The sequence below is a fragment of the Oncorhynchus keta genome, unplaced genomic scaffold, assembly GCF_023373465.1.
Source record: "Oncorhynchus keta strain PuntledgeMale-10-30-2019 unplaced genomic scaffold, Oket_V2 Un_contig_4103_pilon_pilon, whole genome shotgun sequence".
In the NCBI taxonomy this organism is placed as follows: domain Eukaryota; kingdom Metazoa; phylum Chordata; class Actinopteri; order Salmoniformes; family Salmonidae; genus Oncorhynchus; species Oncorhynchus keta.
In genome coordinates this window covers 11,637-25,731 of record NW_026287601.1, presented here as the reverse complement: position 1 = coordinate 25,731, position 14,095 = coordinate 11,637, and the positions used below count along the sequence as shown (strand labels likewise).

The 14,095-nt window shown below is 41.3% G+C and overlaps 1 protein-coding gene and 1 pseudogene across 1 annotated transcript; one reads left to right on the top strand and one right to left on the bottom strand.

The window, feature by feature from the left end:
• Positions 1 to 1,209: 1,209 nt before the first annotated feature.
• Positions 1,210 to 7,210, bottom strand: LOC127924486 (serine/threonine-protein phosphatase 2A catalytic subunit alpha isoform-like; annotated as a pseudogene).
• A 2,479-nt stretch (positions 7,211 to 9,689) lies between these two features.
• On the top strand, positions 9,690 to 13,705 carry LOC127924485 (UPF0461 protein C5orf24 homolog). Its single transcript, XM_052509200.1, has 2 exons — positions 9,690 to 9,725; positions 11,841 to 13,705. Exon 2 carries the CDS (start codon positions 11,844 to 11,846, stop codon positions 12,543 to 12,545), a length of 702 nt encoding a protein of 233 aa, XP_052365160.1. The 5' UTR covers positions 9,690 to 9,725; positions 11,841 to 11,843; the 3' UTR covers positions 12,546 to 13,705.
• Positions 13,706 to 14,095: the final 390 nt, after the last annotated feature.

The following is a 14,095-nucleotide window of genomic DNA, read 5'->3' as shown; positions in this document are numbered from 1 at the left end:
TAAAGATCTCCCCTCACCTGGTTGTCTAGGTCTTAGTAAAGAACTCCCCTCACCTGGTTGTCTGGCTCTTAGTAAAGATCTCCCCTCACCTGGTTGTCTGGGTCTTAGTAAAGAACTCCCCTCACCTGGTTGTCTGGCTCTTAGTAAAGATCTCCCCTCACCTGGTTGTCTGGGTCTTAGTAAGGAACTCCCCTCACCTGGTTGTCTGGGTCTTAGTAAAGAACTACCCTCACCTGGTAGGTCTTAGTAAAGATCTCCCCTCACCTGGTTGTCTAGGTCTTAGTAAAGAACTCCCCTCACCTGGTTGTCTGGCTTTTAGTTAAGATCTCCCCTCACCTGGTTGTCTGGGTCTTAGTACGGAACTCCCCTCACCTGGTTGTCTTGGTCTTAGTAAATAACTCCCCTCACCTGGTTGTCTTGGTCTTAGTAAATAACTCCCCTCACCTGGTTGTCTGGCTCTTAGTAAAGATCTCCCCTCACCTGGTTGTCTAGGTCTTAGTAAAGAACTCCCCTCACCTGGTTGTCTGGCTCTTAGTAAAGATCTCCCCTCACCTGGTTGTCTGGGTCTTAGTAAGGAACTCCCCTCACCTGGTTGTCTGGGTCTTAGTAAGGAACTCCCCTCACCTGGTTGTCTGGGTCTTAGTAAGGAACTCCCCTCACCTGGTTGTCTGGGTCTTAGTAAGGAACTCCCCTCACCTGGTTGTCTGGGTCTTAGTAAGGAACTCCCCTCACCTGGTTGTCTGGGACTCAGTAAGGAACTCCCCTCACCTGGTTGTCTGGGTCTTAGTAAAGAACCCCCCTCACCTGGTTGTCTGGGACTCAGCAAGGAACTCCCCTTACCTGGTTGTCTGGGTCTTAATTGAAAGGGAAAAAAACTAAATATCACAGACAATGAGTTTGACACCCCTGCTCTAGTGTCTAGGCATATGTCTGTCCTTATATACCTGGGACATACATGTTCAATACAACTGGGAATTCAGGAAAAAAAATCCAAGTTGGAAACTCTGGCATCTTTCTATCAATAACTTAATCATTTGACCTTGTCAACCCCCCCCCCCAAGCATTTCGCTACTCTCACATTAACACCCGCTAACCATGTGTACCTGACAAATAAAATTTGATCAAGGGGCAACGTCATTCTGAAAGTCAAAGGTCACACTTGCCTCTGTGCCACGCAGAGCGCCTAAGAACCATACAGGACAAAGCAAACAAAGGAACAACTTCAATCTTTATTATATAGCGGAGGCTGCAAAACAGAAAGGTATCTATAACAAGGGATGTCATTTTGTACAGGTGTTCCTCTGAAATAGGTTTTACTCAACTAACGGACAGGTGAGTGATAGAAAAGGTATTTGCTGGGGGTGAAATAAACACTGCATTCAGAAAGTATTCATCCCCTTAACTTTTTCCACATTTTGTTATGTTACAGCCTTATTTTAAAATTGATTTCCTCCAGACGGGATGCTTGGCATTCAGGCCAAAGAGTTCAATCTTGGTTTCATCAGACCAGAGAATCTTGATTCTCATGGTCTAAGGAGACCTTTAGGTGCATTTGGAAAACTCATGTGCCATTTATTGAGAAATGGCTTCCAGCCGGCCACTCTACCATAAATGCCTGATTGGTGGACTGCTGCAGAGATGGTGGTCCTTCTGGAAGGATCTCCCATCTACACAGAGGAACTCTAGAGCTCTGTCAGAGTGACCATCGGGTTCTTGGTCACCTCCCTGACCAAAGCCCTTCTCCCCCGATTGCTCATTTTGCCATTGGCGGCCAGCTCTAGGAAGTCTTGGCGGTTCCAAACTTCTTCCATTTAAGAATGATGGAGGCCACAGTGTTCTTAGGAACCTTCAATGCAACAGAAATGGTTGGTACCCCCCAGATGTGTGCCTCGACACAATCTGGGGCGGCAGGGTGGCCTAGTGGTTAGATCGTTGGACTAGTAACCAAAAGGTTGCAAGTTCATATCCCCAAGCTGACAAGGTACAAATGTCGTTCTGCCCCTGAACAGGTAGATAACCCACTGTTCTTAGGCTGTCATTGAAAATAAGATTTTGTTCTTAACTGACTTGCCTAGTTAAATAAAGGTAAAATAAAAATCCTATCTTGGAGCTTTAGGACAATTCCTTAGACCTCATGGCTTGGTTTTTGCTCTGACGTCAACTGTGGGACCTTAGACAGCTGTGTGCCTTTCCATATCATGTCCAATCAATTGAATTTACCACAGGTTGACTCCAAGTTTTAGAAACATCTCAAGGATGTTCAATGAAAACAGGATGCACCTGAACTCAACTTCAAGCCTCATAGCAAAGGGTTTGACTACTTACTTATTAAGAACTTTAAAAAAAACATTTGCAAACATTTCTAAAAACATTTTTTCACTTTGTCATTATGCGGCATTGTGTGTAGTTTGATGAGGAAGAAAATGTATTTCATCCATTTTAGAATAAGGCTGTAATGTAACAAAATGTGGAAGAAGTTAAGGGGTCTGAATACTTTCTGAACGCAGCGTAAAACAGAATGCTGTAGTTTGTCAGTGTCATGATAAACATTAAATACAAAAGTGCAAAGAGAAAGAAGAATTAAATTCCATCCAGCGCCCAACTAAGTCCAAAAACAATGATTTAAAATTCACACAAAAAAGCCATTGAATTTCTGTTAGAAAAATGTTCACAACATAACATGTTTGTTTACTGCAACCTTCCAGTTTGATGCCATGCTGAGTTAGGTTTACCAAAACTTTTCTATACTATAATTATGTTCCTACCACAAGGGTTACATTTAAGCCTTAATCTCAGCAGATTAATTAATTCAAAGCAGATCTTTTTCCTGACAAAACCAGCAGGTACTATGAGACTGTCTGCTTCCAAAATGGCACCCTATTACTATATAGTACACTGTAATCTTTACAATGAAGAATCATTTTCAGAGATAAATATAACATCATGCACAGAGAGAGAAGGAACTGGTTCCATGGACTGGGGTGGGTGTCGGTTGTGTGGTCTTCTTTAAAGATGAATGTGACATTTTTTTCCATTTTGCATTTTGTGAAATTGTGGCACACATTTTGGTCCATGGATTGATGGATGCTTACTTTGTCACAACTCTATACCGATGCTCCCTTCTCCCGCATCTTCTCCCACTTCTTCACTAAGAAGAATCTAGAGCAATACTTCACAGGCATTGGGATCTTTTACAGGAAGTAGTCAGGAGTGCGGCGGGTCACATGGGGTTCACCTCTGCGAGGGGCGGGGTCGAACTGAAGGCTGGAATAGAAACACAGACAGTCACACATCTGATACGAGGCCTTGGAGCGACGTTCCATCTAATAGAGGGTTCACTTCATTTCATCAATCAAGATAAGAAAAGGAAGCTTGCTAACTCATTTATCTACTCGTAACAATTTCCAATGTACGGAGTTTAACAATAAAGCTAAAGTAAAGAATTGTCAACAGGAATTTTATTCTGAAGTGAATACTTACAAGGAGTACTTGAGTGTGTCATCCAGCTCCATGATGGCGGCCTGGTTTCCACAGCGATAGCAGTAATTGGGTGCACTGAAGATAGTCACTACGTTACGGTCATGGCACCAGTTATAACCCTGTCAAAAACAAACACTCAGGAGACCAGAGGTACATCTAGGAACAAGACAATCAAAAAAAAAAAAAAAAGGAATTCATGCAAATACAAAAGAATGTCTGCATTTTAGTATAAAAATACATACATTTTCAGTACTTAAAAACATACCTCCATGACCAGCTGGTGAGCTCTGGAGACCAGGGTGAGTCCGTTAGCATGGTTGAAAGTCTCTGAGATGTCCTGTCCAAAGGTGTAGCCGGCACCGCGGGGAGAGATGCCCCAGCCGCCACGGTCATCAGGGTCTGACCACAGCAGGTCACACATCGGACCCTGGAGGAAGGAGACGGTGGCCATGTTAGTAAGGTCAACAATACAGCGAACACCACATGATGTGAATAAGGTGGCCATATTGGTGAGGTCAGGCTGCAACACAGAGTCACCACATGATTTTATCAAAGGTGTTTGCTGAGCGCATACTACAACTGTGAGATGAGTAGTGACTGGTTGGCCAGAAGTCCATGGAACAGATTAAACATCTGCTATACAATGTCAGGGCTTACAGACTCCAGTGGTTCAATATCCACACTATGAAGATGCTGAACAACTGGAAACACATCACTCTACATGAACTGAACAAAGCAGGGATCTCCTGGCGAGAGGCAAAAGCTGTCACACAGAAGTGTTTAAGTCAAGTAAGTCAATATTATGATACAACATATTGGACATGTATTCTAACTAGCATGGTAGTATGAGGGTTGGACGTCGTTTCTAGGAACGTGGAAGTGAGCTGACCTCATGAGGAACTTCCTGTAAACGATCCAACGCTCTGATGTGTTCCAGTGTGTCTATAGAGGGGACAGTCCACCGTGGAGACAGAAGATCTGCAGAGGAACAACAAGTCAGGACATTTCTAAATGTGTTCGAACGAATCAAATCATTAAGGCTTAAAATACCATCTAACACCGTGTTGGGTTGTAGATGTTTTGATTTTTACCATCTGTATTGTACAGCACATTGCAGCTGAATTACATGGTTATGTAATAACAGTAGTGATCAAGGAAGAGACCTCTTTCCAACCACGGAGCATGAATTGAGGAGCAAACTGAAGGAGAGGAGATTCAAAAACACAGACACTTTTTGCTAAAAGTAGAACCAATGCGTTACGGCTTTTAGCCTTCATCGTGGTTTTTGACTAAGGTCAAAATCCGAAAAATAGTTGGTTCCATTTGTAAAAAGAAAGAAAAGAAAAGCTTTTATTGAATTCCATTGTCCTCCATGTTGCTGAATCTCCTCTCCTTCAGAACAGTGATCCTAATAGTACATGAGTTTTATATAGCGCTCTTCAAGGACCCGATCAAAAGACACTTATGTAATGCTTCTACTAATAAATAAATATGTAACACATTGAAATATGGGGGGGGCAACACGACCAAATTCACATAGAAGTGTGAGTTATAGAGCCGTCTTTCTCATTGAAACTAAGCCTAAGAAGTGGTAGATCTGTTCTGTGTGCATTATTTCTACGTTTCCCGGTCTTAAGTTTCATCTGTGTGCCTTTTACTGTCGGTTTTGATTTGCTTCAAACAGCAAAAATATATATATATATATATTTTTGGTTATGGAAAATATATATTTCACAGTACTTTAGATGGTACGATGATTCTCTACACAATGACTGCTGGTATTGTTACATAAACTGAAATTAAGCAAACTGTTTTTTGCAACCATGAAATGGCAGAGTGATTTCTGCATAATGCACCTGTAACCACTAATATCTCACCTGGTTATCTACCAGGGCAGTGAGGGGCAGGTAGTCAAATAAGTCTGTGAAGTACTTCCAGACGTTGGCGTTTCCGTATTTCCTTAAACACTCGTCGTAGAAGCCGTACACCTGGGTGATTTGTCTGCTCTCGTGGTTCCCTCGGAGGATTGTGATTCGCTCACGGTACCTCACCTGAAAAACAAATCATTAATATCTCTGGATAGGACAAAATGTGCATAACAAGACATTACATTCACAGTGACTGCACCTTCTGTTCTCGCAACAACCAGACATGGTTTAAGGTTGACGACGACATTTACGGTAGCAGACTGTGAATCTTATCCTGTGTTATATCAGTAGGCTGTCCTCCCTGTAGACCTACTGGCCTCCACTACCAGTTTGAGTTTTAACCTGGTTGCAGTTTTTCCCTGTGCAAAATACATCAACTAAAGCAATGTCAGAAAGGAATCAGCCGAAGCTATTATAGAATACACTCTAAAACAGGAATGGGCAACTGGCGGGCCACGGGCATTTTGTAGGGCCTGTGTATCAATAGGAACTCAGTCAGGGTCTCAATTTACTGTTGAGAATTAGAATTGATAAGCTTCAATAAATATTGTGGTCGTGCATCAGCAGTTTCTCTCGTTATGTGTCACTAACAGTCACTCAATTAGTCCATGCAAGCTAAAAATGTTTAGATTGGTAAGTTAGCCTAGTCAGCGATCTAAACTTGTATTAATCATGGCCGGACACAGACCAGGGGCCCCAATAGATTTTGAAAACATTTCTGTCCACCCTATGGCAAAATTGCATGAAATTACTTAATTAGATGAACTCCTTTTGAGTCCTCAGGCAATTCCACTGCAGCCCCTCATGATGCATTTAGATTTATATGGGGGGGGGGGGGCCCACCCCCCATTAAATTTGCCCTTTCCTGCTCTAAAACATTTGTCTATGTTTACCTTGAGAGATACCAGGAGGCTGACTGTCTCTACAGAGTAGTAGCCCCTGTCCACATAGTCTCCCATGAAGAGGTAGTTGGTGTCCGGAGACTTCCCTCCGATTTTAAACAGCTCCACCAAGTCATGGAACTGTCCGTGGACATCTCCGCACACGGTGACCGGACATCTCACCTCCTGTACATTAGACTCCTTCGTCAGAATCTCTTTGGCCTGGGAAAGAAATGAGACATAAGAGTTCGGGGTTAGGAATTTAAACAAGAGGGTGGGGGAAATAGGGATACAAAGGGGAAGAGCGGGAGTTCGGGTCTGTGTATGTTATTTCTTGTTTGAGTACTTTATTTATAAAATGCATGCATATTTTTAAGCTCTAACTATATACGGTAGTTGATACCCAAGGGCACAATTGGAAATTCAACTGCAACAAGCCAGAACGGACGTAAGAACAAAATGAAATTTCCAAACACATTCATATAAAGAATACAACAACGCTATTCAGTCAACGCATGTCAGCCAACCCCACAGTGGATGTAATGGCTATAGACTCCGCCGCCATTTTCAGAATAATGTAGCTAGTAACTAACTAACTAGTAACGAACTAGTAACTAACTAGCAGTAACAAACCATAGCCGGTGGGGAAATTAACCGTGCTCGGACCAAATAACAATTTAAGAGAGTTGCTTAACATAGCAAATATTAGCTAAGCTAATTTTGCCGACTAAGGGCTTGCAAGATCATACGAATTAAACGGGTTAAAATTACCTTCTCGCAAAGGGCTTTGACTTGATTTTCCGAGAGCTGTTTGCATTCGCCGAGTTGCTCAATCCACCCATCCAATTCCTTAGTGAATGACTTGTCGTCCATGTCTGGTTATATTTCAGCGAGCAAACTCCTAGTTAGGTTACCTATTGAAAACTAGTTTAGTTAATGCGTTCTCGTCATTCGCACTCTTTTTTGCTTTCGTCGAAAATGAATGTACGAGCTAGCTAGGTCACCGACACCTGCTTTAAATTGGTTCAACCCCCTTACTAGCGAGCTACTCTCGTTAAAAAATAAGCGCTGCATGCGCCTCGATATCCTGTTTATCTGAAATAGCTAAAGAAATGCGTGGTACAGCCGCAGTTGCAGAAAACTGGCTCTGTATGAAATTCCGAGGACCCAACCCTGCTTCTTCACCGAGCAACAATCAATGAGAGAGTTTTATTACACTGGCCCGAGATGAACGGGGAAACGCTCCCTCACAACATCAGGCGAAAGCGGGAGGGAGGAGCGCAATACTCAAATCAAACATTTACTCTGCGTCTCTCTGTCGGGTTGTCAACAAGGCAGCCATGGTTGCATCGCCCAGTAACATCTCTTTTCCATGAGAAATGTTTGAATTTTCAAACTAGGATTGGGAAGGCAGATAAATCGTTTGTCTTAATCTTTTGCATGTGGAAACTGGAATCAACTCATCCCTCCACCACGTGTTAATTACGTCACTTGTGTTTTTGAGCCAAACAACGCCGACAGCCAGGGGCTGAGACACCTGGCTCACGCTCCGGGAGCCAGCCCGGTTCCTAAACAAATGCAATCACTTTTCACCCGATTCAAATTTCTCACGCCGGGGTAACCCGAGTCAGATAAAACGAAACCCCCGGTATAGTGCTGCGTTTACGTCATTGGCCGACGTACCTCACCCGTCCCCTTCATCTGGGCTTTACTCCCACCGTGTGGTTGCGAATGGGAACTTCAACGTGATCTCGTTATTAAAATAATTAATCACAATAAATACCATGAATTTTGTGGATAATAGTGTGAATAGGTCTATTGCTATTCAAATGCATATGCAGGTTATCAAGCTGAAATAAATGGTATAAAAACGATATATAATAATTCACAGTGAATAAATACAACGGACTGGCAGGATGCAAAAGCAACTATCCAGAATTTAAAGCGGCTCCTAATGTTTAAGACACACGCATGCGCATTGAGTTTCACCCTAGTCAGCAGTATGAGAAATGGTCCATGCAATCGTGATTCCTCTCCTCGTCCCAACTCCGAGGTTACTCCATTGAATTTGACATTTAAAATGGTTAAGGTAAGATTTGAGGTTATGGTTAAGGTTAGGGAACTGTAGTAGGGGTTAAGGTTAGGGTTTAGGGTAGCGACGTCCCACGGTACCCGGGTAGCACTACCCAGGATAAAATGGCAGCACCTTTGAGGCAAGGAGGACAGCAGGTAAGACACTCAATATTTAACGTTTATTTTCTGTTGTAAAAGAACATATAGTTAACTGAACCTCTTCACCTAAACCCTATAGTTACATCGTCACTTTGAAATCGGTACAGCTCGCGTCCACGAGGACTTATGTTTAACAGTCATTAGATTTGACAGACCTGTCTGATACCATAACAGTAACAAAACTAGTTGAATTAATGATCAAGCTTGATACAATGTATCAACCAGTGTTAGGGAAGCTACTCTGAAAATGTACTTTACTAAGCTACCAATTACTTCGAACTGGAATAAGTTAAGTTACACTAAAGTTACCCATAAGAAAAATATAGTTTACTAATATATATACATATTAAATAGTTTATAAGTGTATTTCACTACATCCAAACTACTTCGTGAAAAATTATCATATCTAAAATGTAATTGACTACAATTTGCAAGAATATTATCACTCAAAAGCCAGACGTTAACATGACAAGTGTAATTCAGCCTATTAAACACAAAAACGATGTTTCAAGTGTTGGGAAGGTCTGATGCAGAAAACACCACTACATGGCAAACAAAATATGAACTACTGAAAACAGTACTAATATTTGAATTTAGTTAAACTACCACCAAGATACTGCAAAATGTAAGGAAATTACTCGTTTAAGTATTTGTAGTTCACTACTCCCCAACACTGGTAACAACCAACACATCTACACTTAATGGGTTTCTCCTCCTAGTAAATTACATTTGACTGAGAAACATGTTTTATCATTTGCAGATGAATGATTTGCATGTATTTGACATTTTCTTAATCCTGTGTCTCTTTCCCAGCCTCTGGATGCTGCTAACCTCAAAGACCTGAGAGTTGCTCTGAATGGCTTCTTGGTCAAAGGAGAGACGCTCAAGCTGGAGACTAAGGTAGGAACTAGGAACTGCCAGAGGAGGCTGCTGAAAAGCTAATACTAAATATACATAACACCAAGCCACAGTGGATGAAAGAATAATGGAATCACAGTCCACCTACAGAATCAGAAACATTGACATTTTAGGGGTTACATTACTTGTTTCTCCTGACTAAAATCCTCACCATAAAGTCTGTGAAATATAGTGATTATAAGCTGGTTTGTACATGCTGCTTCAAGTCTGAATGTCTTCTCTGTTCTCTCTCTACCCAGTCTGACCCCTCCATCCTGGGTGGAATGACAGTCAGCGTCAGGGACAAGTATGTGGACATGTTTACCAAGATACAGAAACGGAACAAGATCATTAGGGAGCCCTAATAACTGGCATAGGTTGTGTCCCAAATTACACCATACTCCCTACCATATGTAGAGCTATTAAGGGCTACGAGACCAGGCTGAGGGAATAGGGTGCCATTTGGGGGTATTTTTGTTGTTGTTGTTTTAAACGTTTTGCTTAATCAACTGGACCTAAGTCCTGTGAACTCAATAGGGAATGAATGACTAGTGGAACAATGTAACTGGGAAATGCCTTGCCTATGTGTATTATTGCTTCCCAGCTTTAAGCTCAACAGTACAACGTATTACAGTAAATGTAGTCTTTCTGTTGTCATGTTTGTTTTGATTTGTTAGGATCCTCATTCGTCGACGCTGATGGTGACAGCTAGTCTTACTGGGGTCCCGGACACATAACCAAAAAAACATTACAGACAAAAAACTTACAATTGACATACATTTAAAAACATGAACATGTAAGTGTATCTGTCAGGTCCACATACATGTCAGTTCATACACACAACATGTAGCTCATATTAAATATGATGTATTATAAACAAAACACTGGATTTCTCTGTTTTTTGGTGTTTATTTATAGCCAGAGCGAAGCTAGTTGATTTGTAGCGTCGTAAATAGTGAGGCTAGTTGATTTGTAGCCTCATAAATAGTGAGGCTAGTTGATTTGTAGCCTCATAAATAGTGAGGCTAGTTGATTTGTAGCCTCGTAAATAGTGAGGCTAGTTGATTTGCGGATGCAGTCAAATAAATGAGTATAGAAAATATTTGTTTACAGTTTCACAGAGGCAAACTACTGTTTGACAATCAGACAGTGAAGAACTAGCGATGCGACTGAAATGTGAATATGTATGAAACTGTACACAAAAACTGATGTGAGTTCTGTAAATTAGATTGCTTTCCCACTAACGTCAGGTCAAATGTAGTTATATTACACGGTTTAGTAGATCAAGCTAGTTTTTTTATCCTGTACTTAATGTTTGTCTTTGTTATACTACCACCTACTGAAAGTACAGTATTGATTAACCTCTGTTTATAAAGGTTCCCACTAGTTACCACAGCCGCAAAGTAAAAATGACCTATCGTAAAATGTTATGAAAACACAAATTTGCTTTTGGTCTTAATATAAGGTTACGGTTAGGCATAAGGTTAGCAGTGTATGTAATGTTAGGTTTAATGTTAAGGTTTAAAATCACATTTTAAGACGAGACGTAGAAATGGGCGGGGTTTATGACTGGCTGTCACTAGTGACGACCGTTTCTAAAACTGTTTCGAAACTGTTACCTCATTTCCTGGACACAATGTCCACAATTTCAAAACAAAGATTAAAAATAAAAAACATACTATCCTATATTCTTGATCGAAATATGTCCGGATTACATGCCATATTTTTATTATAGTAAATGTCTTTATAGGGGTGCAAGGTTTCCTTAAAGTCTGGCGCGCCTGCGCTTTGAGCCCCTCCTATTTTATAAAAGAAAGAAACCAGAGGAAAATGGTTGCCTTTCTCACTTAAACCTCTGTCCTTAGAAGAAGAAATAAATATCAAATACCCGGCGCATAATGTCATCCAGGATCAAGTTAATATCCATGGAATATAAAGGCGTAGAATACATGCGTTTTTAGGATGTTATGGAGGTCAAGAATGGAAAATAGGTTTCATATTTAACCCTTTGCATTCTATGATCCGCCTACAAATGAGGTTTGTGGTTTTTAATGTTCTCAAAATGTACTCGCAAATGCAGCAGTTTTATTCGTGGTATTTCGTTGTAGTAGCGCCCATTGCCCCATTTATACGGCTGTTGTATTATTGGGTTGTAAACGCATAATAGCGAGACACTACGTTGCGTATTGTATTAACACCGCCGATATGGTTTTGCAACAATAGCCTCTTCTAATTAATAATGTTGGACAAGATGTTTGCGCATAGAATAGATACTTTATAACATATGTATTACATAGTGATGTGCATCACCAACTTAGGTTCTTATTGTGTGTGTGTTTATGTGCATGCTCGTAAGTTTGTGTCACACATACCAATTCAATGACTCTAAACCTGCTTCCCTTTCATTTGTACCCCTCAACAGAAAATGATGCACCAAGTCACTGGCAGCAGCAATGACTATTGCATGAGTGGCCTTGCAGAGGAGTGTCAACAACCAACCAGCCACTTTGACTTATGTAGCTCGCAATCCAACAAATTCTACCCTTCGCCTCCACCCCCTACTCTACAGCTGCCCCACCCAAACCTGCACAAGCCCATGCCCTGTCAAATGCAACAAGAGACCCAGAATGAGTTCCACCCTCAGACAGTGAGGATCCGAGGGCCCAGTGAGGCTCCAACTGGGACAGAGAGCTCCAAGAAAAAGAAAGGAGGCGTCGTTAAGTCCGGCCGTAGAGGGAGACCCTCAGGGACCACGAAGTCAGCCGGTTACCGGACAAGCACTGGGCGTCCGTTGGGGACCACGAAAGCTGCAGGGTTCAAGACCAGTCCCGGCAGGCCTCTGGGTACGACCAAAGCGGCAGGCTACAAGGTTAGCCCTGGCAGGCCTCCTGGTAGCATCAAGACTCTGGCTCGGCTCAAGAAACTGGAGTACGGGAGCTGTGATGGTACCAAGAAACTAGGCTTCAGTAACTGCGTCGGCGGAGCCAAGAAACTGGACTATGCCAGCTGTGATGGTACCAAGAAATTGGACTATGCCAGCTTCGAAGTGGCACCTTTCCCTTACAACCTGATGCAGAAACGAGGCTTGCGTGAGCCTACTGGCAAAGTGGAGGAACCTAACGAGTAGTTATGCCTGCGTCTCTATCTATTGCCTGGAAATCATATTTGAGTGCTTGTCCTAAAGGGTGTTGATGACCAGCAGGGACTCATGTAGCCAAAATATTGGTTGACTTTTGGATATGTCTGGCACTGGTTACTAATGAATGGCTCCTCCTCTCTTCATTGCACTCTGCTGATATTGTCACCATGTCATCTGTCCCTATCCAAAGACTGAAATCGCTCTCTTTTATTCAAAAAGTTTGTTATCTTATTTTACAGAAATTGCATGATAAAGCATATAATAAATACAATCAATATACTTTAGCTAAACAGGAATGAGAAATAGCCTACTATTCGTCATAATCTAGTCAAATGCTCGCTGTCTGGAGAAGGGTTGATGTTTTGTTTAAATTTTTAAATATCTGACTTTCATTCATCTGTTTATTTTATGCTCTGATATAATGTGCTTTTATCATTAGTAGTTTGCTTGTCCTCCTGATATTTTCCACATTGAAAATGCATCTGAGTAGAAAACAACACAAAACACACTAGCAAAACATGAATCTTAGTAGGAAACAACACAAAACACACTAGCAAAACATGAATCTTAAGCATCTCCCAGAGTACGTGTGGCAGTGTTTGTGTCTTTTTGTGTTGTATGGTATAACATATTTTTTATTTGTATTTATACATAGCATATTTATACACAGGATTTCATGCAATATAACATTGTTACAACATGTTTTTTGAAATTGTGTTTGAACTTTTGGGCCTCCCGAGTGGCACAGCGGTCTAAGGCACTCCACCGCAGTGCTAGAGGCGTCACTTCAGACCCGAGTTCGATCCCGGGCTGTATCACAACCGGCTGTGATTGGGAGTCCCATAGGGTGGTGCACAATTGGCCCAGCGTCGTCCAAGTTAGGGGAGATTTTGGCCGGGTAGGCCGTCATTGTAAATAAGAATTTGTTCTTAACGGACTTGCCTAGTTAAATAAAGATGACAAAAAATAAACTGACACGAACACAGTGCATCTGAAAACCTCTCATAATACTTATTTGACGACAAGGGAATTGTTATTTCTAACTCTTTGTGAATATTAATGGTTTTGTCTTCTCAATGTACTGTATTATCCTTTATTCTTTGTTCTCACAAGTTAACTATCAATTGATTAAAGCAAACCCAGAATGGTGTTGAGTACGAACTATCATTTTAACCAACAGAGAAAATGCTTTATGGTGGATTATGTGTAACGATAAGATCGTTTTCTGTATGTATGACCAAAAATTAAAGTGAAATGGTCATTCTAAAATGATATTGTCTTGACTGTCACTGACATTTTAATAGTGTAGTGTATAAACAACAGTGGAAGTCATTTCCATTTGCTTCAAAGTGCAGACAAAAATCTGTATCTTATCATATCATAGGGTCCAATTCCCCTATGAGCCAGTGGACTCCCACCTTTATAAAACACACTGATTGCATGTCCAGCACTCTAAGTAATATAATAAATACTGTTTATACCTGATGTTCGCATCCTATAATATTTTTTTCTAAGAAGATTTACGTACATAAACCTGG

What these genes read in the sequence shown, in the direction of transcription:
- LOC127924485 (XM_052509200.1), top strand. Translation starts at nt 11,844, where the DNA reads ATGATGCACCAAGTCACTGGCAGCAGCAATGACTATTGCATGAGTGGC.